Consider the following 27004-nt stretch of genomic DNA (forward strand, 5'->3'; position numbering starts at 1 on the left):
AAGGGAGTCAAAGTTCCTGGGTCAAAACCTCATGACAACAGCACGGTGGATGTCTCAGAGAAGCTAAGTTATGTAGGAGCCAGAGTCAGAGGGAAAATGAGCATCTTGACCCTTTCTGTGGTCCCCATGACAACAAGGGATGCCCTTTAAGGGGTTAGAATTTAGAACCTTCATTCCAGTTACCTCGTAATTATTCTTTATTTTTAATCATTAGAGAAGAAGGAAGTTGGCAACTCTACCCTACTTGAGTTAGTGAACTTCCTATATCACTTCATTGGCTTCTCGGTTTATGCAGACATTGCTGGCATATTTTCATGTTGCTCTAAGGACATTTGAATGATGTTGAGTTTAATCCTGAACCCTGGCTCTGTGCCATGACTTTAAAGTCATGATAATAACACAAACCATTCCCCTTCCTTGTGACTTTTTAGGAATTCCCGAAATGAGATTACAGCATCTCACATCACACGGGATCTCTGCTTCGAGTTCTGTTCTCCCTGAAGTCTGTCGCTGAACATTCTCTAAATTAGCTGAGGCCACCCGAAGGGGACGTGTATCTGGTCTCAACCACAGATGTATTGGCCCATTCTCTCCTCTCCAGTGCAGGAAGTCTGCTCACCACCTCTGCCTCTCATTCTCTTCACTGACCTCTCTGTAGAAGTTAGATAAGTACCTCCTTTTTGAAAGTCCAGTCTTTTTCGTGTGTGAAACTGTGGGCACCACAACAGCAGAGGGGGATCGACAGTTGTTCTAGACATTTATTGTTTATAGATATGTGTGGATGGAAACATTACAACTGTTACCATTTCACCGAATTACAACACTCCGCTGATACATGACATTTCTCATACCTCTCAGGCAAAACATTTGTTGATAACTAGGATTTACTTCAAGTTATAAATATTCCTAAAAGATACTTACAAAAATGTTTAAAAAGATTGTATCAGTGTGAATTCACTTTTGGAAAACTGAAATATTTATAGAAGTTCATTGGTTAATCATCTTCCTCAGGTGAATAACCCCCCCTAATTTGTACATGTAGCTTTGAGTGTACTTTTTTGGGTCTGAACACATACAATCATCTATTTTTCCCCCAATTTCACTGGCCAGAGAAGTCCCTTTTCCTTTCATAGGGATGAGCAAATAAGAAGTGAAAATAAGGACTTTCTCTCCATGCTTCTAAGATAGAAGTTTACATTCTTTTGGCAGAGGCAGGCACATTTAGGAAAAGAGAATTTTAGTTCCTTTCTCTACATATTTGTATTGATTTTCTTGGCCCAAATTTAAAAGTTGCACATGGCAAATGTCAACTTTCTCAATACATACCTTTCAGGAGAGAATCTTCTTGCCTTTAGTCAATTTTTTCAACTTCCCATTCCCACGATTTTTTTGTTACATCCACTTTTATTCCTTAAGTTCAAAGTTCCCTGTTCTTGGGGAAGAGATTGCTAATGTCTGTCCACCTCTGGATCTCCTCCCCAACCAGGCACAGAAGGATGACACTACCCCGCCCTCTGGTGAGACCATGTGACTAGTCCTGGCCAATGGGCTGTGAGAGTGAGGAAGTCACTCCTGGGCCAAGGTATATGATTGTTGCTGCAATCATCTTTCTGATAAGGAGGCAACATGCTGTGGGGGGTGTGGCCACAGGAGAGCTGAGTCACCTTATGGAGACTGATGGTCTTGGCAAGTTCCCAGGGCCTGCAGGGGACTTTGCTTGCCCCAGAAATATAATTTTGTCATGTTTAGTCACTGAAGAGTTGGAGTTGTTAATTGCCACAGCTCCGTGGTTCTCAAAGTGTGGCACCCAAGTGACAGCATCATCACCTAGGAACCTGCTAGTCTCAGGCACCACCCAGCCCTACTAAATCAGACACCTTGGAGGTAGGACCCAGCCATCTGCGCCCAGTGGGGTGGTGATGCAGGTTGACATTCGAGGACCACTGCTCTGGCCCATCCTGGCTCAGATTTCCAAATTTCCTCCTGGCAAAGTGGGAGTCTTCAAGTGAGTCCTATCAATGAGACACAAGTCATTTTCTAAATTTTCTTCGTCAGTTATTCGTTTTTCACAGTGGTGAAATAATCCAATGATTTCCCCCTGTTGCAGGGTCTCAGAACTACAAGGGGATCTATAAGCCTGCCAGGTCACTCTTTCTGCTTTGAACACAGTGGTTACAGGACTGCGTTTAACGAACACATAGAAGAAAGAAGAAAAAAGCTTGAGGCTGCAGAGAGAAGAAAGAGAATTATCTTTATTTTTCCAGGCACAGCCACTGGCTGGGGGCTGTGCTGACCTGCCTAGATTCTGAAGCAACAGCCAAATTTAGTATGTGGTGTGCTTGGGGTGAGATATAACTGGTTTTCCTGGAAGGTATCCTATCCCAGGAGCAGACAGAATGAAATGTATTTTTGCATTTTTTTCCCCAAGCTCCCCTCTCTTCCTTTAGTATCCAATGGGCTCCCTGTAAGCAAGTTAAACTTTTGACCTTATTTCTCTTGTGATTCCCATCTTCTCACCTTAAACGCATCTCCCTGGGGACACTCCAAGATAATCCAATGAAATAAACGTGATCTCTGGTGCCCTCAGTAAATGTCTAAGCTTAACAATGGATTTAGGGGGCATGTTTAGACCAATTGTTACAATTACTCAAAGAAGTGCTTATTTATAGGTAGCATTTCCACTGAGATTTAATTCTAAGTGTTTTTATTCCTTTATCTTTTCACTTTGAAAAATTCCAAGCACACAAAAAAATTAAAATAAAAGTATAATGAGGGAGTGACATCAGCAAAGTAGCCAAATAAGGGGTCTCTCGTTGTCTATGTCCCTCACAAAAACAATATGGCGCCCATCCACAAGCACTGGTACCTTGGCAGGAGCTGTGGGGGGCCACACTTTGAGTAGAAGGATATAAAAGTGACTTTTCCAACTTCTTTCCCTTCATGACAGTGACTTGGGAAGTGCCCAGGCCTATTTCTTGTAGAATGATCTGCATTCTTGCTTTTTCTGATTGTTTCATCGTATCAGTTAACTAGTTTCTCTAGCCTCTGTATTTATAGGCATACCCTCATTTTATTGCACTTTACTTTTATGTTTTGCTGATACTTTTTTTTTTTTAATGGAAGGTTTGTGACAACCCTATGTCAAGAAAGTTTATCAGTTGCCATTTTTTCCAACATTTGCTCACACCATGTCTCTGTGTTACATTTTGGTTGTTCTCACTATTTCGAACATTTTCATTATTATTGTATTTGTTATACGGATTGGTGATCAGTGATTGTGACTCCCTGGAAGCTCAGGTGATGGTTAGCCTGTGTTAGCAAGAAACTACTTTTATACTAAGGTATGTACATTGTTTTTTAGACATAATAGTATTGCATGCCTAATAGACTACAGTGTAGTATAAACAACATTTATGTGCACTGGAAACCCAAAACGTTCAATGATTTGCCTTCTTGCAATATTAGCCATCTGGCAATGGTCTGGAACCAGACCCACCCTATGCCTGAAGTATCCTGTACTGTCAATTGGAAGGTAGACGTACTGACTTAGTTAATTTCCCTTTGGATGTTTTGGTCTAAAATGTGATACAGAATCCTTCATGTTGTATCCTGATGGGAGACACATCATGTCAGTTACACTTCTGTTTAGTGGTGTGTAATCTTTGAGACTACTCACAAATGGGTCAAAGTAACAACCTCATCTTCCCATTGTAATTTTTAAGTAAAGAGGTGAAAAATACATGCAAACCGACAGCCTCACTTAACCACACAGAGAAAGAAAGCTCCCAGTGGTGAGACCTTCTGGGCCAACTTCAAATGGTCCCGCGTCTGCCACCTGGGCCACAGTGGGCTTCTCCTCCAAAGAGGGGGTGATCTCTGGCCCACCCTTCTTACCTTCACTCCCCTGGATCCCAAAGTAGGGTTGCCTTACGATGACAGCAGTGACCACCCCCACAATAAAGACACCAGCAGGTAGGAATGCTGAGTAGCAGGCATTGTGCCAAACTCTGCAAGGTAAGTCTGATGACTGCCATTTTGCAAATATGAGAAGAGCCTCTATTAAGCAATGAACTCCAGGTCACCAGAGAAATAAGAATTTTTTTCTTTAGCTCTCTGGTAGGGCAGTGGTCTAAACCCAGGCCGTGTGACTCCTAGGCTCCTGTGCTTAACTGTTATACCCATGGCCACCCTTGCTTCCTGGGCATGGCCATGAGGGTGATTGTGTCATACAAGGGTGCACCACTTCCTGCTTCCGGGAACGTTCCTGAGAGTCTAGGCACTTGGTATCTGGGGGGAAGACTCCAGGCCACACTGAGATTTGACTCTTTGTTCTGACATTGATTATTCTCATGGGAGCTTACTTCATGCCCCCTCTTTCCTCCCTGAAAATAGTCTTTTTATGATTCATTAAACAGACCCCTTCAGAAGTTTCCAGAAGCAATCAGATACAGCTAATGTCAAGCCTAGATCCTTAAAAAAGCCCAAGTTCAAGAGAAATAGCAGATATGTTGCTTCTACAGTTTAAAACTACATAGTGCATTAAAGATAAGATTCTTAAAAGATGTCATTATATTTTATTTTATTTTATTTTTTGCCAAACATGCATAGCACCTAGCCTTAATCATTGTGAGACCACTACTATGACTAACACCAGGCACCAACAATACCAGCCAGCCCTCAGTGCTACGTAACACGTTAGGAACTACATGGGACCCATCAGATACAAGGTTTTAAGTGTAACTTTCACCTTCATTTTATAAAGGAAGAAAATGAGGTTTGGAGAGATCTCTGTTTCTCATGGCCATCTAGCTGGTGAGTACCAGATGAGAAACCAAGTCATGTAGGCTGTGCTGTCAAGACCAACAATCACTGTTACGTTGCCCCTCAAACATCACTGGGGTTCAGGATGCTGACCACGCCCCCACCACCACACACTCCCAAATCCACCTATAACTTTGGATCCCTCCAAAACTTTATTCCGGACAGCCAGCCATTGGCAGGAAGCCTTACTGATAGCATAAATACCCGATTAACACATATTTTGTGTGTTCTGTGTTTTATACACTGTATTCTCCCAATAAGACAAGCTAGAGAAAAAAAAAATCATAAGAAATCACCAAAATACATTGAGACCACTGTCCTGTACTTATCTTAAGAAAATAAAAAAATTCTCATTGCTTAAGAGTCACCTGTAACTCCATTCCCTAAAGAGAAGGATGGCTGTCGTGCCTCCTGAGTCTATGCCTTCGCACATTTGTTCACCGTCTTTGAGAAACCAGGGCGGTGTTTCTGGACGCAGCAATCCGGAAGGTGGACAGGCCTTGGCAATCTGTTGCTGGAGGGTTCCTATCTCACATGGCCGGGCTTTCCCTTTCCTGTCCGTGTCTCTTCTTGAGCATGGTACTTGGACTCCCACCACCAGCCAGATTTCCTCTCCACCCTGCTCCCTGGAGGCAAGGTTCCCTTTTATGTGAGCCCCACTCAGCAGACCCAACTAAAACTAGCCCACAACACTGGGCTCAACTAGTTTCAAAACATAAGAAATGTATCACTCTAACTCCAATTTCTTTGTATTGTAACGCCAAAGTGTGTTTATTATTCTGATACCTGGAACTCTCAGAATATCTTTTTTTCTACTAAAAACTGTCTGAAATACAATGGTTAGGCGCCCGTTCCATCCCGTGTAAGTCGAATAAGGCTTTAACAATGTAGCTAAAACGATGCTCATTTATAATAGAGCCCAGGACAAATACCTGTCACAATACTAATGATAGTAAAAAAAGAACAGAAACAAAATGTAAGAGAGTTGGCATTTATTAAAGTCTGTAGCCTTGGGGAAAAGCATGTTTAGAGAAAAATGAAACCAGAGGTACAAGATTTTGGAGATTTTAAAGGAAGCTTCTAGAGCCTTCAAAGGACTTCAGAGGTGGTTGAGGGCACAGGTTCTTGTAATACCTAATTATATTTTAAAGGAAAATAAAAGTCCTTCTTTTCTCTAATACAGATTCGTCACCAGCCTCCGACTCATCAAAAACGCTCAGGGCTTTTCCTAGGTTTTATGACTCCCAAGAGGATGAAAAGAGGCAGGAGAGGTTTTTCTTGAGGAAGCTGAGTAAGAAAATAGAAAACGGGTGATAGAAGGGATAAAGAGACCAGTGGGGATGCTGGATGAGAACTGATCTGAGCTATGAGTGTGCCCGCGCGTATGGAGCCCAGGGAAGGGAACGCAGAGTGATGGGCCAAAGACAAGGTCTGGCATTCCCAACCTCACACCTCCTACCCATCAGTCCCAAACTGCTCGACTGCCATCTGGAGAAAAGGAGTATCTTTTGTGGGCTCGAGTAGAAAAGAAGGGAGACACTGTTTGTGCTGTGTATGGAAAACAGTTCCCTTTAGGAAAAAGGAAACAAAGTCTGATTTGTAGTATCAATCGATTGCGGTGTTGTAAACACTCCACCATGGGCGATTTCCAGCGACAAATGGTTTAATAACTGGCTCACAAAATTCCTGAATACTTAAGGAAGTATTCCACAAGCTGGTGTGAACCAGCTCCAACACGCCACTCCATGATTCAACAACCCTTTGCACGTTCGGAGGGCTGCCGGTCAGAGCCACCTGCTCAAGCTGTTCTGTTCTGTGACGGTGATGTTGGAATTATTTTGACAGTTACTTATTAAAAACTAGCAGGGTAGCCATGAAGTTCAGCAAAAGAGTAGATCTCAAAAGCACATCCTGGCCTTAAAGCCACCAGAAATCAGAGGGCAGAAGTTACTTGATGAGTCTAAATTTAAATTCAGGAATGATCACATAGCCGAGTTCTCTGGGCTATGTTCAACATTCTGGTGACTCTTTCCTGCCTATGGGCTTTTTAAATATAAGAGGAAAAAAATCACCAGGACTTTTCTGGAAGAGTTTTAAAAACTTAAAAACCAGGGCCTGTTCTTAGTAAAAGCTTAATGCGTTTCCAGGGTGGATGAGACACAAAAGTACCTGTTGCCCTCTTACTATTTCTGGGGAGCAGGACTTCTCAGACTCCAAGGACCCAATGCGGTGGAAAGTTTCTTGAGTGGAGTGGGGGTGCTGGGGAGACCTAACCACCATGGAAAGAGCAGCCTTGTACACCCAAGAGGGACAAGAGAGGACCAAGCCATTGTCTGCCAGCATCCTGGATGGGCTCTTGACTACACGGTCACCATGATCTGATCTAGGGGTTTCCGTGTTAGGTCGGGCACCGTGGCCTCTTTGCTGGGGTACCCCACTGGGAGCAGCATCAGCAGCTTTTCATTTGTGGGGCGGTCCAGGAGCTCCCTCAGTCGGGGGCCACAGTTGAGAGGAGTGGTAGTGACAGTCACCAGTCCCGCATTCTGCAACAGGAGGGGAGAGAATACATGGGCAAGTGAGGGGAAAAGAAGTCACAGCTGTGCCCTTAGCTTGGGGACATGGTGGTCCCTGTGATGCCTGCATGTCCCATCCTTTCCCAGAAGCCAGCCCGGGCAACTGCACCTTGAACTTCACCTGCTCTCCTCAATCTCCCAGTCCCCACATTGACCCAACGGTGAGAGGCTTCTTGAAGAATTAAAACACTAGTCTTATTTTTCACTGATAGTTAAGAAATAGGAATGGTTATTTCATGGAAGGAAATGTGAGGAATCTTTTTTCTTTTTAAAGAATTTTTAAAAATACTTTATTTATTTATTTGACAGACAGAGATCCCAAGTAGGCTGAGAGGCAGGCGGGGGCTGGGGCAGGCTCCCTGCTGAGCAGAGAGCCCGATGCGGGGCTTGATCTCAGGACCCTGGGATCATGACCTGAGCCGAAGGCAGTGGCTTACCCACTGAGCCACCCAGGTGCCCCAAGGAATTTTAATACACCAAAGGAACACCCCCAGAAGCAGAGAGTTCCTATGTTTACATAATCAACATTGAAGAAGAGCATCATCCCCAGCTAAAAATACCTATGTCCGATCACAGAAGACCCAGGGACCCAGGGATCCGTTGGAGGTAGAGGAATTACTCCATCAACTTCTCCCCAAGCCTCTCCAGATAATAAACACTTAAAAAATTCATGTGCAGCTTTGAGATGTCTCCCAAGCTAACTATCTCCATCCCCCCTACTTTGCCAACCAGAGGGACACTGGAGAGAGTGTCCAGAGCCAGACAGAAGTTCTGGAACTGACTTGGACTGTCTTGCAGGAGAGGCTCTTTGGTCAGATCATTATGGGATCTGTGCAGATGGGGGTTTCAGGAAGATTCCTCTTGCCTCCCTCACAACTAGAACCTACACTCAGAATTAGGCCTGAGGAGCCGCTAGAGGGCAGCAAACTCAACACTAACGGGACGCGGCTGCCTACTGGAGCTTGAGAAAACCTCTGAATTAAGCACTTTTTTTTTTTTTTTTTAAACATGTACTTTAAGGAGGGCATGTATTGCATGGAGCCCTGGGCGTTATACGCAAACTATGAATCTTGCAACACTACCTCCAAAACTAATGATGTACTGTCTGGTGACTAACATAACAAACAAACAAAAAAATAAACATATACTTTCCAGTTAAGTGTTTTCATACGCATTACTTTTTTCACCCCAGAAACATCTCTGTGAGGATATCCAGTCCCCAGTTTCTTTTCTCGTCTTTTTTTTTTTTTTCTTGGAGGATTAGTTTTACGTGTTTCTGTTTTTGTTTTCCTCCCAACACGCTAAGATGAATGAACCGTGGGGCCATATGGTCTGACCTCACACGTCATTTCCTCTATTTTAACCAGTCACAGATTCAGGAAGGAAATAAGGGGTCACTTGCTTGAGGCTGACTTCTCAAGAAATCTAAAAGTGAGTGTCTCTTTGGTGTAACAATGATTATATCTTGTGAGGTGTTTTTGGCATATGCATTTTTCTTGAAGAAGCATGTAGGTTTGGGGAATTGTTTGTCTCTTGATGGTTCGATCACTTGTCCTAATAATCTTGTTTGCTTCTCTTGCTTTCTGTGTTTTCTGTCTCTCTCCACCAGTGGACCCTGGTTTCCACTAGAAAGTGCACACAGCTCACACACGAGGCAGTTACCGCTGGGACCTCCCCTACCCCTGCCTGGGGCCTGTCCAGTAGAAGGCGCTCAGAATAGCATCATGTAAAAAGTGTATATCAATTCCTGCTCTATTTCATGCTGAACAGTGTCTAGCTCCTACAGAGTTGGAATTTTTTTTTTTTTTAAAGCACATAGAGACATCTTTCTCATGCAATACAGTGTCATCTCGACTTTCCAGGAAGAGCTCTAGGACAGAGCCCTCTTCGGAGCGCTGTCATCATTCCACTGGCTCTGACAGCTGCGAGCACAGCTAGGTGGTGTGTCCGCTGAAACCCTTGAAGCTTCCAGTTGTTATGGTTGCAGGCAAACACAGTGTTTTCCTGAGCCTGATGTCGTACATAAGTGAATTTCTGGAGGAATCCCAGCTTGTGGCAACATTATACTCACCAATCCAGCTTTCTAGGGTGACTTTTTTTTTTTAGTACATCAGAGTCGCCTTACTTAGAAATCCAGCTCTAGATAAACAACTTCCAAATGTCTCTAGGCTAGAAACTTGGCTGAAATGTGTGAATAAGGCCACTGTTTGGCCCTGGAGCCGGGCCTTTGGGGCGGGCTGGGCAGGGGAACATACCTGCAGGGCAGCCAGGAGGAGACCGCAAGCAATGGAGACACTGATCTCGTTGTAGTAGTGGACTTTCCTTTTGCCGTTTGCAGCAAAACCATGAACTTGCTTGAAAATCAGAATAAGAACGGGAGCTGTGTCCAAGTATTCCTTAATCCAATTGGTTCTGAAGGGAAAGAAAGATAATTCAGAGACTATTTGCTCATAATGATTTTTTTTTTTCCAACTTGGCTTATTTCTGTCTAAAATAAAAGCATTTTCTCGGGGCACCTGGGTGGCTCAGTTGGTTGAGCGATGACTCTTGGTTTCAGCTCAGGTGTTGATCTCAGGGTCCTGGGATCGAGACCCATGATGGGTTCTGTGCTCAGTGGGGAGTCTGCTTGAGGATTTCTCTCCCTCTCCCTTTGCCCCCCCCCCATGCACTTTCTCCTCCTTCTCTTAAATAAATAAATAAATAAATATTTACAAAAAATAAAATCAAAGCATTTTCTTGTCTTTCATATTTCAATTTTTACCAGAACAGAATTTTTGTGTGTGTCTTATTTTTCTGTCCAGGGTCATTCAATCCAGTAAACATGTGTTCGTAAGGATATAGCATGGCAAGGCTCAAGAAATGCTGTAAGAGATGAAGATGGTCCTATAACCCAGAGGGCACTATGGAAAACTTGGCAAATTGAAACCTGGTAAGTGGAATTAAAGAAAAGTAAGTTAAGTACTTCAGGAGTTCTCCAAATGAAGGGTTGATCATTTTAAATAGGCAGATCAGAACTTTTCCAGAGTTTCCAGTGAGGTGGGGCGCTGAAGACCAGATGGAAAGGGGGCACAGGGAAGGGCATCCTACTAAGTCGACGAGTAAAGGCAGAGTCAGGACAGAGGATGATTGGCAGGCTGGAATTTTCAAAAGCCTGGTCGCCCAGAGAAAGAGGTACATGGTGGAGCACAGGGGGGCTGTTACTTACTTCATTTGGTAGATAATGGAAAGTGACCACAAGCTCCTGAGCAGAAGCTTCATGTGATCGGGTTTATTTCTGAAAGAGGCAGATTGCTATGGCCAATGGACTGGGAGAATTTGGGGAGGCATAGAGGCTGGAGTTGATCCGTCTGGTATAGGAGCAAAGGAAAAGAAAAAGATCATGGTGAGGTTTAACCAAAATCACTGGGTCAGAGAGTGTAATGTTGTCCATCCTGTTGTGGAGAAAAAGAAGGGAACTTTGTGGGAGTGGGAGATAATTCATGTGAGATATTAATATTAAGTTTCAATTTTTGATTTCCAGCTAAGGAGCCTCTATTCTATTACTGTATCGGATATATTTGGCAAAAGTTTTATTCCAACACAGATATTCAAAGTAATACTCATGCAATGCTATATATTAGAAAATTTTTTTTTTTTTTTTTAGGATACAGACACATTAGGTCATTAATTAACAAAGGATGATTTCATTTTAAGCCTAGTTATGCTTCACTGTTTTAAAACATACTAAACTCACTTGTGCAGTTTTCTATGGTTCCTCTTACACTCTTAACTTCTACAGTTTACATTTCCAAACCTACCTTCCCATGCTTCTACCAGCTTACATGCTTCTTGGCCTTTTGGCTAAGATCAAGTGTAGTACCACACACTTTAGTCAGCTTAGTCACATTGAGTTATTATCAATCCTTTTCTCCTTACAAACATGGAGAATGGTCATCATTTACAAAGAGCATAAACTCTGGAGCTGACGGATGTTGTCATTTTGGGTAATTTCTTGAATGTCTCATGGCTCCACTCCTGCATATGTAAAGAGCACTATCAGACACTCACCCCATACAGCTATTGTGTGGGTGAGATCAGTCAAATAGATAAAATACCTAGAAATATACCTAATCTAGCACAAACTGATATGTGAGTGTAAGCATTACTACTACTACTATTATTTTAAAATGGATAATTCAAAAAAAGATTAATGCAAGATGAAGATTAAGCAGTTAAACTTGGTTCAAAGGCAAATTAATAATTTCAATGATTTTTATACTTTTTTTTTGCCTGGACATACATTAGTATCCTCATATTTCTGGTTTGTTAAATTTTACAGGAATTTATTATGACATCACATTAAAGCTAATAAAAACATAGCAACAAGACCTATTAGGAGAAGGAAAAATAGGACCTCCTGCCTGGGGTGAGGGCTTAGACCCACAAACAGAAAAACAGAAGGTTTGACAGGTAGGTTGGACCCAGGTTGTATATTGAATCTTTAATGACAGCTATGGGCTTCAAAACTGACTCAAACAGGATGTCAGGATATATGCTCATTTGCAATTCAATTCAACAAACATTTATTCAGTTACCCACTATGCATCAGTACTATGCTAGATGGTTTAATGTAAGACACCTTAAATCTGGACTCCTAGAGTTTTTATGTATACATGTGTGTGTACATACTGCCTGCAGAGAAAGTCTATAATCTTTCTGAAATATGGCCTATAACACAAGAAGAAAAGTAAACCAATAATTAAAATGCTATGTGATAAAATGGCCATATTAGATGCACAGAAAGTGTATGTTAGGTTTTTGGAGCACAGGGACTAAAGAGTGACTAATTTTGCCTTTGCTGGGGAGAGGACCAGGGGCTAGCGGCATTCTGTAGGCACTGTGCATGCAAAGAGCAGGCCATCCCAGGTAGGAACTCAATTTGACCCATCCCATTTTTTCCCCCATGAATATGCAATAAGGTTCTTATATTTATTATTAATATCCTGTGCTAGTTCCAGAGCATGGTAATAAGTTAAAACTCCGTAAGACATCAATTTCTTAGGGTTTAAATATCTTAGGAAAAATATGTCCTCTGGGGCCAAATAAATGAAACAGGAGCAGAGCCAAGAGGCCCTCTTCCCCTCCCCCAGCCAGCCCTGAATACTGGATGAGAGGTCCCTCCTCTTCTCCCCAGGGCTGCAATCTCATTGCCCTTTCTTGTCTTACAGGCTTGGGTCACACTGGGGTGTTGGATAACACCCCAGGACTGGCCACGGAATGCCCACAACTGAAAGCCACAGGTATGAAGACCTCTGTATTCCAAGTACCAAATCTCGTTCCATTGTCCCTCCTCAGCCTCCGGGCACCCTGGAGGGGAAAGGAAATGGCCTTTGTGGGGAAGGCAGAGTTTATAAAGAGGACTCGGCAAATGACAAAGCAGAGTCTAAACAATTGAAAGTGACCATTTTGATGACAAAAGTGACTGAGAAGTTATGAAATGCATCTGAGCTATTATGAAGGAGACTGGCCCTCAGTGGGGAAAGAGGACTCCACAAGTCACTGTTAGTCACAGCGACCAGAGGAACAGACGACTTAGAGGACCTACCCTAATGCATTAAATCTAGTCACAATGAGTTTCACCACACTTCCTTCCTGGAGATAAGGAGGCCTGCGCAGTGACTAACGCCCAATAGATATTACACTTACACTAAATATCTACTCTACTAACTGTACCCAAACTAAAGCCTGCTTAATAACATCACTTGGAAGATGGTATCACTTCCGCAAATGGAATTTACTTCAGTCAAGGTCCTGAGAAATACCTCACAATCTTACATTCCAGATAGGAGAAAAGTAAGTCCCCAGTGTTTTATTTACTATTGCTTGGGTCAAAGCCCATTTATTTCCCGAAGACGTGGATGGCAAACATGCAAACATTTAATTTTCATAATGAAGTAAATCCTAGACATTCCCATTTTACAGATAAGAAAACCAAGCACAGAGAGGTTAATAACTCCATCAACTTTTGTACCTCAGCTTCTTCAGGTCCGTGACCCATTGGCGTCCCATCCGTTTCAAGTAGTTTATTTCCTCCTCCTCCTCAATGATCTGTCGAATCTTGTGCTTCACATCCGGGTCCTTCACAACCACAAAGGTCCAGGGCTCTGTGTGGGCCCCACTTGGGGCGGTTCCTACCATCCATTAAATTAAAATTAGAAATTAAAACATAGGAAAATGTGAAAATGTTCATTAAGGATAGAGAGGATAACTCATACTTGTTCAAAATGAAGTTAGATCACCTGGTGAACGAAGGGCTTGGCCACAGACACTGGTGTGTGGCTGCCACTCCGTTTCAGTCTGCATCCCTTTAGGGGCAACAAACCAGCTAACTGAGTTCAAGACCAGTGGTTCTAGGGCTATGGGAATTTATCACCACTTCTCTAATTATGTGGAGGAAAACATCCCTAAATAACTGTGCCTGGACCACTAGGTGAATCCAGAAGGGAAACTCTGACGGCCCAAATTCTCTGAGATGTTGTTTGTTTTGATATTCTTGAAACAGGATAAAGTCATGAAGCTTACTGAAAATGATAAAAATTCAAATAGCAAAATGACTTTTAAACACTTATGAAATGGGCACCTGGGTGGCTCAGTCAGTTAAGCATTTGACTCTTGATTTCAGCTCTGGTCATGATCTCAGGGTCGTGAGATCGAGTCCCACCTCCAGCTCCATGCTAAGCTTGAGATTTTCTCTCTCCCTCCGCTCCTCTCCCCACTTACACTCTCTCTCAAAATAAAAACAAAACTTGCCTTTAAAAAAAATAATAATAAGGGGCACCTGGGTGGCTCAGTGGGTTAAGCCTCTGCCTTCAGCTCAGGTCATGATCTCAGAGTCCTGGGAATGAGCCCGGCATCGGGCTGTCTGCTCCGCGGTGAGCCTGCTTCCCCCTCTCTCTCTGCCTGCCTCTCTGCCTACTTGTGATCTCTGTCTGCCAAATAAATAAATAAAATCTTTAAAAAATAAATAAATAAATGAAATACTCATGAAAGGGAACTGAACTACAAATTGTTTGGTACCTATATCAGAACCCTGAATGTGGTACTGTGCAGTTTGTGGTCTTGGGGACACATGAGATCTCCTGGCCCTCAGTGCTTAGTACACATAAGTCTGTCTTCAGGTCTCATGGGCTATGGGAACCCTCAGCCCACACTTGGGTCAGTCCCAGGATCCTGAGTCAAAGCTTCTTAGTGTATCTCAGCGTCCAAGGAGCTTGAATTCTTTTTCAGATTCCAACCAGGGCCATCTTCTGCTGTGAGTCACCCTGCTGTCCCAGAGATGGCCTGCTGTTCCAAGTGAGAGAATGTGACCCATAGGTAGGCTATTTCAGAAGGAAGTATTCCTTTCTCCCTAGTGAGTAATTTAATGACATAATCTCTGCATGGGGGGTGGGGGGGTGGAGGGGTAGGTGGGTGGGGTGGGGGCAGGGGGGCGGTTAGAACTGCCTGCTTGATGGGGATCTTTGCCTCCAAACACTCCCTGTGGTTGAGAGGGCATGACTGGATTGTGAAATGCAAGTCAAAAGCTACACACAAAGCCCATATTTCTGAAAAGAGTGATTCCAGTTTCCGTTGTACTCATGTTTTTCCACTAAATATTGTCATCGCTACACATAAGAAATAAATTGTTCCCTAACGTTTCTGATTATGCCAAATTCATCTGCGCATCATATGTATAAACACACAAATATAGGTAAAGGTAAATATGTGGAAGGAACTCAAGGACCGTTATTGTTAAATAAAAAACTAGCCAGTACATTTGTATTCTTAGTTTAAATGAATGCTTTATTCTTGCTTCCTTTCATTTTGAGCAATGGATCACAATAGCCATGTAATATTTCTGCAAATGAGCTTAAATGTGACTTATATAGGAATAATACACAATACTCCAGTAGTATTCAAATAAGAAGATTTCTCTTATGTCTCTTTCCCCTTCTTCTGTAATTCCTTTATTCTCCTCCACGGAGATATCAATTTATGTTGAAAATGGGGTTGCCGTGCTGTAGATTACTCTGAAAATTCACATAATGAATGTTGCTAGTTCATTAGAGAACAGTATGAGAGCATCATGCTGTATAATATAAAAAATTTGATTCCAAAAAGAGAAATGCATAAATGTGAAGGTGTGTGTATATGTGTGCATCCATGTGTTTCAAGAGGAGGGGAAAGAAAGGGCATGTTTCTCTTCCAGTATGTAATAGTATGTTCAAAAATTTTAATTTTTAAGAAAAGACCATAATATTCAGTAATTTCAGAAGCTTTACACTGTTGTTACATCTGCTCCCAGGAAGTTTGTAATAGTCCATAGTTTGTAGAAAGTGGAAATCATTATGTTTCTGGCAGCCAGTCAATACCTGGGTAAGCCTTTAGAGATAAATGCATTGCTCTGGGCTTTGTTCACTGTGTTTGAGCTTTATTGCCCCAGTATCATCACTTGCAGCTGACATTCTCAAGGACGCAATGTGCCATTACAGACCTGCTGCTTTGATGACATTATCAATGACTTCCATGGGTACTTGCTCATTACTTATGAATCGGACAGACCGCCTTTTATTGAGAAGTTCATAAAATTCCTGGGACCGCTTAACCATTTCTTTTTCAGGATACCGGGTGTGGGAGAACGGGATATGTTCAACATTTTCCTCTGAGTCTTGCCAGTCATCAGCATCTGCAAATACAAGCAAGAAAAGCAGGAAATTCAATGACCTCTCTTGGTCACGAAGGGGAGCAGATTACGCCACCCCCAAATATGCCTTTTTGACATAAGAACTATATTGAGCTGATTTTTTAAGAAACAACAGACACAAGAAAATTTCTGAAAACCAGAGTGAAAGTTACCTTTTTGTAAGGAACACTTACTTTTATAAAGGATATCTCCATTCATAAGCTTTTTCTGTACCCAAGAAATTTTTTATCAATGGAGAAGGTAGACTTAAATCTGCACAACAACCTTACTCTTTTTTTAAAGTTATTTTTATTTTTTAAAAATTTATTATGTCAGTCACCATGGAGTACATCATTAATTTTTGATGTAGTGTTCCAAGATTCATTGTTTGCATACAACGCCCAGTGGTCCATGCATGTGTCCTCCTTAATACCTATCACCAGGCTCACCCATCCCTCCACCCCCTCTCCTCTAAAACCCTCAGTTTGTTTCCTAGAGTCTATAGTCTCTCCTGGCTCACCTCCCCCAGGGATTCCCCCTCCCTTCATTCTCCCCCTCCTTCTCCTAATATCCTCCCTGCTATTCCTTATGTTCTGCAAATAAGTGAAGCCATATGATAATTGTCTTTCTGTGCTTGACTTATTTCATTTAGCATAATCTCCTCCAGCTCCATCCATGTTGGTGCAAATGGTAGGTATTCATCCTTTCTGATGGCTGAGTAATTTTCCATTGTATATATGGACCCCATCTTCTTTATCCATTCATCTATTGAAGGGCATATCAGCTCCTTCTACAGTTTGGATATTGTGGACATTGCTGCTATGAACACTGGGGTGCATGTTCCCCTTCTTTTCACTACATCTGTACCTTTGGGGTAAATACCCAGGAGTGCAATTGCGGGGTCCTATTGTGCTCTTCTTGATAACTTCCCATAACTGGATCCTCCTCCCCCAACATCTTTCTTTCATTTTTTGTAGAAGATGGTAATTAAGATGGTGGCTTGGGCCATTTCAGGGACTCAAGTCAATTTTCCTGAATCTGTCCCATGTATACAGGAAGTATATGTGTTATTAAGATCCTATTTTTTTTTTCTCTTCTTAGTGTGTCTTTTATTATGGCTGGGGGTGGTTTCTTCATCCAAGAACCTAGAAGAGTAGAGAGGAAATTATTTTTTCTCCCCTACAGTCATAAAGTGGCCAACAGGGAGAAGGAAATAAAGTTCTCAAAAATGTCTCCCAGATTATCATTTCAAAAACATCAAGAAAAAATGAAAAGAATGAGTCCACAGAATCCTGAACTCTGATCTTGACTATTGGCTATCCAAATTCCATACTGGTTAGAAATCAAGAAAAAGAAAATTTTACCTACACAAAGATGAAGAATGAAAATTCCTATTAATGGCTAACTGGCGTATTTGAAACAATATCCCACGAACTGAAAACCACTAAGATCATGAAATAAAGTATCTTTAAAGTCTTAAAACAACAACAACAATGAATTGCTGACAATGTAGTAAGAAATTCCTAAGCCAAAACTGAAGGGAAATATGAGCCTGCAGAGGCAAGTAAGCACAGAAGCCACATTTCCTTTGATAGTATTTGCCAATCTCTACATATTTGAATTTTTATTTTTATATTTTCAGGGGTTGTGGGGGGCAGGAATCAAAGCTCAGACCCGTACACAGTGAGAAGGTGAATAAGCTGTGACCCCAAGATTACATTCTTAAAGAAAGCATGGATAATAAATATAATAGCCCCCAAGGGGTTATACCATTTGGTGGGTCCTGCCTAAAACTTGAACTTGGAAATAGGTGCCCTTGCCTATAAATGTCTCCATTGTCTAATAGAAACAAATGCTAATATACAAGTAATTTTAACTACAATTACTACAATTACACACCATATTCAATCAAGCATAAAAAGAAAACATTTTGAGCAAGAAACAACAGAATTGTTATTTAAAAAGTCTCCAAATATTAGAATCATCAGTCTCAAAAGATACAACTACTATGATTACTAGGTTTAGAGAGGTAAAAGCACAAATCTGTAGGGTACAGAAAAAGATAAAAGGTGACATAGAAAATATGAAAAAAATAAACTTCCAAACTGAAAAGGTAATAGAATTAAGAACTTAATGGATGGATTTAAAGCAGGATATACATACCTAAAGAAAAAATTAGTGAACTGGAAGAAAACTCAGAAGAAAATATCTGGAATGGAGCAAGGAGAATCCAACAGATAGAAAGCATAAACGAAGCAGGGTGAGGTGTATATTGGAGGGAGACAAAAGTGAAGGAGAAAGAACCATTGAGAAACCACTACAATAGCCAGGGTGGGATGATGTTGGCCCAGGCTAGTTGTGCAACAAAAGAATGACAAATTCTTGGAGCATCTTGGAGATACAAATGATGAGATCTGCGGAACTGTGTGGTTGGGAGTGGAGAGAGAGAGCGACTAAGGATGAAACCCAGGTGGCAGGCTTTAGCACCTGGGAAGACAGTGGGACCATCTACTGAGATAGAAGATGAGCGATCTGGGGGAACCATCTGGGGGAAGTAGAAGTAGGAATCACCAGTCCGTCACATTTGAGATGCCTGTGCGTTGTTCAAGCAGAGATTCCTAGTGTGAAACTAGAAGTCTGAGTCCCGAAGGCTGGATGTCACTTTGGGAACCTCCCCATAAAGATGAGAATGACAACAGGAAAAGAAGGAAGAGAACAAGAGGATCCAGTGCCCGGCCCTGAGGGTCTGGAACATTCCAGGTGGAATTCAGGTAAAGGATTAACTTTCCCCTTCAATCATATGCACATACTTTACTCCTAGGCCTTTGAGGACTGACTGGGGAGAGAGAAGGCAAGAGAGGATGACTTCAAAGACACTGAAAACCTCAAGGACAATACAAGGTCAGCACGAACAATAGTTTGCACATTGCTGTTAGTGAGAAAATTCCTTATATATTTTACTAGCCAGGGAAGTTTGGACCCAAACTATACACATTTAATGAAAATGCCCAGTTACTCAGTTAAAAGGAAGTAGATGTGATTGGGGAATAGCAGCAGACACCTATCAGCTCTCTAGTGATCAATTCTCAACTAAACCCAAGTGTCATCAGTATCAACCCTGAACTTATCAAATGTGTTAATAAAGACTTTCAACACCAGTGATAACTTCTATATCATTTGTTATGAAGTCTGACAACCTCTGTTCTTAGTAGGTGGTAAATGAGCAAATGCATGAAATGCCTCATTACCTGTTTGAAAAGTAGGTTACCAACTCTTACTATCCATTCAGAATTTGTATAAACTAAAGGCAGTCTAGGTGCATGATTTGGCAGTTTCTGCAGCTTCTAAAGTCCAAGGTAAGAGTTCCCACTGTAGCAGAATGAAGCGGCTGCTGCCTAAACCTTATCAGTGAGCTGGGCAGACAAATGGCCTGATCAGTGCTGGGTTAGATTGTCCTGAAAGGCTTGGTCTTCCTGGAGCTTCTCCCAGAGCAGAAGGGCAGGGCAGTGAACTGATACCAAAGGTACTTTTCTCCTTCCCCTTGACCTCCTGACTGCTCTAAGAGGAAAGAGAACAGCCACTGTAACCTAGTCATTTTGTTTCCATGCTAGACCAGCCAAGCCACTCGGGGGGATTCACTCAGGCATAAAACCCATGTATTTCAAAACAAATGTGTGCAATTATGGTCCACTTTTTGCTATAAGTCTGTGCTGCTACACTTGGGGTTTGCACACTTGGGGTTGACACCAAGAACTACTCACCTTTTATCATTGCTTTAATGCCAAAGAACCCCAAACTCCACTATAATAAGGTTTAACAGCCAAGAAGTTCTAGGCCACATGTATTCTCTAGTGCTTAACACAAAGGTGGTTTGTGGTGTTTTTTTTTGGCTGCATGTCTACATAAGTTGCTTTTGTGTTTTTGCAGTTCTATTTCAAAACCTTTGCAAATGAGCCAAATTTTCTAGCTAGGAAGCTAAAAGGCCAATTTGTGTCATGTTATCCTTGTTCCCTCCTTCGAATTTTGGAGAACATTGAGAAGCAATATTAATAAGCGTGAGGGTAATGCAGCTTTTGCAGGAGACTGATAATGAAGGTGGGGATGTAGCAAGGTAAGGGCTCAACCCCTGCCCTGAGAGCCCTGAGAACACCTCCTTCCCGACTGCCTCAGCCCTCACGGTTTCCACACCGGCCTGTCAGTCATTCAGCACCCTACAGTATATATTTCACTAGCAGCTCCTGAGGTGTATGGCAGCTGGAGACTCTGGGAGATGTTCAGATGGAAAGTTCTTGAATAGAGCAATGTTATTGTAGGGGCTCAGGGCAGGCTGCCCCAAAAGCTGCCACAATGGCATATTGATTATTCTGAATTGAAGCTACTTGGGAAATAGCTGGTATAAGAAGGAACCTCTGACCCTCCTCTGCCCCCTTAAAAGCAGAAAATAAATCTCTCAGGAAACGTACTCCACCTATACTAGAAAGTAGTGTATATATATATATATAGAGAGAGAGAGAGAGAGACCCTCATCACCAGAGACAAGGACTTTAGAGCCAAGAAACCTGTATAAACAAATCTTTTTACTTTTTACCAATCTACTACCTCAGCCCAAATTCTGTTTAGAATTCCTTCCTAATTGAAGCCTTCAAGCATTTGTTTTCTTTGTCCTATCAACTCCTCACAAATTTATTGTCTCTGTCTAGAATGTATAAAATCTGCCTGGCTTGGTCATTTTTTGGGGTCTCAATTTTATTATTGGGTCTTTGTGCACACATAATTAATTGTGTTTTTGTTTTCTTCTATTAACCTGTCTCGTGTGAATTTAATTCTTAGATGAGCTTGAAGAACCTTGAAGGGTAGAGAGTAATTTTTCCTCCCCATGCTATCCTAAATGAATTTGACAAACTTCTTTCTGAGCCCCATCATCTCTTGAGGTATGTCAGTGCCCCCTTCTACCTCTGTGTTGGTCCTTACCTTCCCCTAGGGCCCACCCAGATTTGATCTCAAAGACAATGTCTCCATGCAAGTCCTTTCCCTTTGCTAATCTTCTCCCACCTGAGTTTACCTGTCTTTGCCCTAAAGTTTTAAGGTCTTATAAAAGTCTTGGTAAATCAACCTTTTAAAGCTAACCATGTAAAAGTATTAATGACTGTGTGTATGTGTGTGTGTGTGTGTGCCCAAGGATAATGAAAAGTAAAGACCAAGCCAGATTTATTGCTTCCTATAGCAAAAGAGTCTCTGTGAACACAGTAAATACTGCTGACCTTTTACAGTATTTTGGACAGTGATGTGCTAGTAAACCAGCTCTAGGAGGGAGGAGGGGAGCCTGACTTACAACACTTGCCAATTTCCGCTGTGTAAATACTTTCATCCAGTCCTCAATTCAAGCTGATAATTCAAAAATGGTGCACGAAATTCCTGAATATTTAACAATTGGTTCTTGCTTCTCCCAGAGGCTACCTATAGCATACCACCGGTTGGGAAGCTTGGAGTTCAGGGATTGGTGACTCTCAGAAATGTAATAGGATTAATATCATCTCTAGGGACAGTGTTACTTGTTTGATACTGTTGTTGATTGGTTGGTACTGAAGTGAATTCATCCCTGATTGGCTGGCTTTCAGAAGCAAGAAACCGTCACTGACTGGTCCGCTGGCTAAGTTTTTACTGAAGTGAGTTGTCATTGAGCTATTGAACAGATCTGAAACTGGTTCTGACAGCTGCTTATTACCTCGATTACCTAAATTTTAATTCTTAGGGGCTACCCACAATTTTAACACAGGCCTTTTTTTTAATGACCACGCACAAACCTTGAAGATACATATTGTCTCTACATATACATATACGTATATGTCATATATATGTATATACATATATTTCGTATGTATATATATATCATGTATATACACACAGAGATGCATTAATTTGTGTGTGAAATTTATAAGATCATATACACACACATATGCGCATATCTATGGACATATATCTACCCTTACCACTGAGCATTTTTCTAACACATTTTTTCCCCTTGCTTCTGTCTCCCATTGCCTTTCCTGCCTTCCATTGGTGTGACTGATTTTTTTTTTTTTTGTTTTACCTTTTCTCACCTGGAAGTTACACAGTGTATTAGGTTGAACTAAATGAAATTGCTAACGCAAGCCTTTCTCAGTAGTGACTGGACAATCTGGGACAACCAAAATTTCAACTAGGACAGTAGCTTTTGGATGGTCAGTAAAGCTAACTGGAGACAAATTCCTACCAACATTAAAGCAAACATATCCTGGGGCACCTGGGTGGCTCAGTTGGTTAAGCAACTGCCTACAGCTCAGGTCATGATCCTAGGATCCTGGGTTCGAGCCCCATGTTAGGATCCTTACTCAGCAGGGAGCCTGCTTCTCCCTCTTACTCTGCCTGCTACTCTGCTTCTGTGCTCTCTCTCGCTCGCTATCAAATAACTAATAAAAATTTTAAAAATAAAACAAACATATCCTGATGAGATGTGTTCCCTCTATCTTTTTCTTTTATTTCCATTTCCATGCACTTCCGTGAATCAGGCCTGACTAGAATATGTTTGTGCAGGATTTTTGCCTTGTTTTAGGGAGACAATCTAAGGTTTTCTCTTTGTCACTTGTCCTCCTAAGACTGCTGCTACAGTTAAACAGGAAACTGAAAATATTAACAGAACTCATGTTTGGCCATCCCCAAAGGAAGTCTGTGACTGATGTCTAGTAAGCATGGCCATTCTGCACCCTTCCCCCATTCCCCAAGCCACCCACACACATGCTGATTCTCTGGTCTACGAACCTGGAGTAGGAATTCTTTGTGAGAAAGATTGTATTGTTACCCATTATTTTCCTTAACTCACACTAGGATAGCCTAAATACATATTTTACTGTATTGTCTCCTATAATTAACTTTCAGCAGAGTTTGAAACTGGTATCCATTTGCTGTCATCAAAAGCACCTCCATGTTTCTTTAGAAATGGAATCCTTTCTCTTGTATCTCTTCTACCCCCTGCTCAATCTCCTCTAAACCTGCACCTGGTACTGGTGCCATGAGTCCTTTCTTGGACTGTGTACACCCATCCAGGGCTTAAGAGTAGGGACCTGGGGGTGGCAGAGAAGCCTGGGTTCAAATGTTGCTTCTCACTGATCACCTGTGAGACCTCAGTAGGCGTCACTTCAGCGAACAACAAAAATTCCAACAATAGACTGAACTCCACATTCAGAGCAGAGGGCCCCATGGCTGCTGAGATGCCCCTAAAATTCAACCTATTCTTCTGTGTGAGGAACAGAGAATAAAGAAGCAGAGGATTTTGAAAAAAAAAAAAAAAAAAAAAAGAGTAAGTAGGAAGAGAACAGAACCAGACAGGGCCATACAGTTTGTGTGTTCCCAAACTTCAGACCCAGCCCCCTACCCCTGGGTCCCCACCAGCCTTACCAATTCCTCTCGTATCCCCCAAACTCTTCAAATTCAGGGGCTTTTCCTCAAAGCATACTACCTCTGATGTCTTGGGGTGATGGTCTTCTCCCGCCCTCTCTGTTCTAGGTTATTCTTCTGTTAGAAAGACAGCCTAGCAACTGGCTGTGTGTCCAGAATCCAGAACACATTGCCTGGGTCCTGGCTCTACCAGGATCTGCTTAAGCTGGTTGCTTAGCATAGTTGAGCCCCAGTTTCTTTCTCTCTAATGTGGGACAGTAACAGTGTCCACCTTGTGTTGACATGAAGACTGAGTGGTTTACTCTACATCAGCTGGGATGCCAAGTGAACAGAGCCAGTGTTCTCTAAGAGCCTGCTGTCGTCATTATCCTGAGCTGCTCCCCCATATGGTCTTGTCTGTGGTCGCTTCTCCCACCACCACCCACAGCCCCTCTTAACTGCAGGTGCCCCAGATCCATCCTCCGTCTTCTGGCCAGCAGCGTCTCTTTAGGGAATTCACCAGTTTTCCAAGTTTCAAGTATCCCCCTGTGCTGGTGAGCGTCCAATCAGTGTCTCTGGGCCCCTCACCTGGACTGCCTTTCCCTGTCTGCTTAGATGTGTCATCTTCTCAAATCCAACATGTCCCTGTGTACGTTCAACATCTTCTCTGTGCGTCCTCTCCCCTCCCCCGTGTGGGATCGTGTCCTTCCGCTTCTTCCAGCCTCCAGCTCTCATCCTCCCCTTCTCCCCCTACCCAAGGTATTACCAAACCCTGTTGTTCTTCCTGTAACTTTTTGACCAGAGCAGACTATCACGCGGCTTCACAGCGGATGTCCCTTTGCTTAAGAAAAGTGCTTCTCGACTGGGCCGAATTGCCATATGGGTGGGATTCGTTCAGTGAAAGGAAGAGTGAGAGGCAGGTCTGCTCAGAGGCTGCCTGACCTTGAACTCTATGCACTACATTCAGCATGGCTAGCTCCCAGCACTGAGTGCCAGCTGTATACACCAGCCCCCAATCCTGAGATTACGGCAGCTCAGAACACATGCGCACATACGTGCACATAGACACATCAATACACCCCCAACCATATCCAGGTGGCCTCTTCCCAGGGTGCGGTATCACTAGCCCAGCTGAGAATCACGGAGTCTCTTCCAAATTGAATCCATCCTACAAACCCACCTCAGATGAACCTCAAACCCTGATCGCTTCAGGCTCAAGAGCCTCTCCCTCCTGCCTGCTCCCTCACCACCTCGGGTCAGCCATGACCGGGCCCATGCTCACCACCACAATGCACTCTGGCCCATCTCCTCCCCCCACCCAACTCCAGTGCGGTCCTCCCACCTTCTCAGCATCTTTCCCAAGGGCTCCATCCCTGCTTTTATGCTCTTTCTGCTCCTTTTGCTTCAGATGCCTCCTAACCATAGCTATTGGTGTCCTAGTGATCGGCCAGGCCTGACTGTCCTTTCCTTGTGGTCCCACCATGCCCCTCTGCCTCCTTGAAACCCCTGATGATCACTTTAGCCCCTCACTCCTCCCTCATTTTACCTGTTTATTGCCTTGTCTGCTAAACGGGACACCCAGCTTTGAGGACACAGCCGAGTGGTCTCTAAGCCACACAACCTGGCCCAAGGAAAAGTAGTGAGCCCCTCAACCGATGCCGCTTTTTACATTTCCAAGACCTTGTTTCAAACCTGACCATTTCCCCCACCAGCAGACTGGGATGTGCCCCTTCAGAAAGATTTCAACAGCCGGAACAGGATTGGGGCCAGGGAAAATGTCAGCCCCTCAGCGGCTCTTTGACTCTTTTTCCAGAAAACAAGGGGGGTTGGTGCCAGCAGGTGCTAAGCTGACCACCTGAGAAAAATGACCTGTCCCTGTCACATAGTACTGTAATCTGTACAGTAGACGCTGCCGATGAAAGTTCCCCGTGTGTGTTTCCTCCTCTCCATAAGCCCAGGTTTCAATGGGCGCCCAGCAAAGCAACACAGAAGGTGGAAGCGAGGCAGCTGTGCCTGTATCCTTACCTTCTTCCACTGGGTGCAGGTCAGAGCTGTCTTTTAGGTCCTCATCCACCCAAGGACGGGCCTGGGCCCTGGCTCTAGTCTCCCCCTTTCTTCTCTCCATGTTTCCATCAGCATTTTTAAAGATCCAGGCAATCAAAATGCAGACAACTGCTACCAAAAGTGGAGTCAGGAAAAACATGGTCATAAGACTGACTCTGAACGGTGCCCACGCTTCCCACACGGCATTTAAACAAACAGAGCCGGAACGAGAAATGCTGGGGGATGGGATGAAGGAAGAGAGAGGTGTGCGGCTGTGGGAGGGACCTGCTGAACTCTCGGACTCTAGGAGGACTTTGCCAAGGAGCAAAGATCATGGCGTGTGCCTCCAGGGTGTGTTGTCGGGTTGGAAATTCACAGGTGCATCCCCCTTTTAAAACTGTGCTCTATCAATATATTCCTAAACAATAATTGCCGGGATCTGAGGAAACACTTGAATGCACCAGATCTTGCTAACAGTGGTGTAAGGGGTTTGGTTTTCCTCCTGTATAACTTTTCTCTGAGAGACCTGTGTCTTCATCTTGCCAGAAGCCAGGAACCACCTGGGGGTCTTGTTTTTAAAAGAGATTTCCAGGCACCAACTCAGGTCTAGTGAAAGAAAATGTCTGGAGGGAGAAAGGTAATCTGCACTCTAAAAACAGCATATTTATGAAACGCTGCCCTGAGGCTTTGAACATTTTTAAAGGACGCTCCTGAGACAACAGAGAAAGCAAAGAAATTATCACATTTTGCATTAGAGAATAACTTCTCGATCCAGGAAAAGTGATCCTAAATCATTAAAAATGATGGTTTGGTTAATTATATAACTTAGATAGGATTTGTTTGTTTGTTTTTATTTTTAAGAAACTGTCTTAGAATTTGCTGAGCAAATGTTGGTTTGGGTCCCTATAACAAAAATACCTTAGGCAAAGTGGCTTAAAAAGAAATTTTTTTCTTACCTGCCTTGAAGCTGGGAAGTCTAAGATCATGATGGGGCCCAATTTGGTTCCCTGTCAAGAGGGTGTTCGTCCTGATTTGAAGGTGGATGATTTCTTTCTGTGTCTTCACATGGCGGAAAGGGGAGACCATATCTCTCATGTCTCTTTACAAGGGCACTAATGTCACTCATGAGGGCTCCACCCTCATGACCTCACAGAAACCTAAGCACCTCCCAAAGACCCCACCTCCTTATACCATCACATGGTGGTCTGTTGGGACTTCTCTGTACTAGTTTTGCAATTTCTTTTGAGTCTATACTTTAAAAAAAAAAAAAAAGGTTAAGAAACAACTGTGTCTACTTCTTTTGGATGGGGTGTGGTATTGGATTGAGGGGACAAGAGAATTATTACTGTATACTATTCCATAATTTTAAAATTTAACTATTATGGTTATATTACCTATTCAAAAATTAAACAAATGTTATTTAAATACCCCTTTTATGTTTTGTTTTATTATA

General features: G+C 42.7%; 1 protein-coding gene across 2 annotated transcripts; it reads right to left on the minus strand.

Annotated features, from left to right (window-relative positions):
• Nucleotides 1-5798: 5798 nt before the first annotated feature.
• On the minus strand, nucleotides 5799-25800 carry IYD (iodotyrosine deiodinase). Of its 2 annotated transcripts, XM_004753558.2 has the most exons (5): nucleotides 25534-25800; nucleotides 15907-16098; nucleotides 13405-13564; nucleotides 9650-9806; nucleotides 5799-7364 (listed from the first exon to the last, which is right to left on the minus strand). In XM_004753558.2, exons 1-5 carry the CDS (start codon nucleotides 25715-25717, stop codon nucleotides 7182-7184), a joined length of 876 nt encoding a protein of 291 aa, XP_004753615.1. In that variant the 5' UTR covers nucleotides 25718-25800; the 3' UTR covers nucleotides 5799-7181. The 2 variants fall into 2 exon arrangements, with proteins under 2 accessions (XP_004753615.1, XP_044936122.1); XM_045080187.1 differs by lacking the exon at nucleotides 25534-25800 and having other exon boundaries at nucleotides 15975-16098.
• Between the last annotated feature and the right edge of the window lie 1204 nt (nucleotides 25801-27004).

This window comes from Mustela putorius, unplaced genomic scaffold, assembly GCF_011764305.1.
Source record: "Mustela putorius furo isolate JIRA1106 unplaced genomic scaffold, ASM1176430v1.1 tig00000450_pilon_pilon_pilon, whole genome shotgun sequence".
In the NCBI taxonomy this organism is placed as follows: Eukaryota; Metazoa; Chordata; class Mammalia; order Carnivora; family Mustelidae; genus Mustela; species Mustela putorius.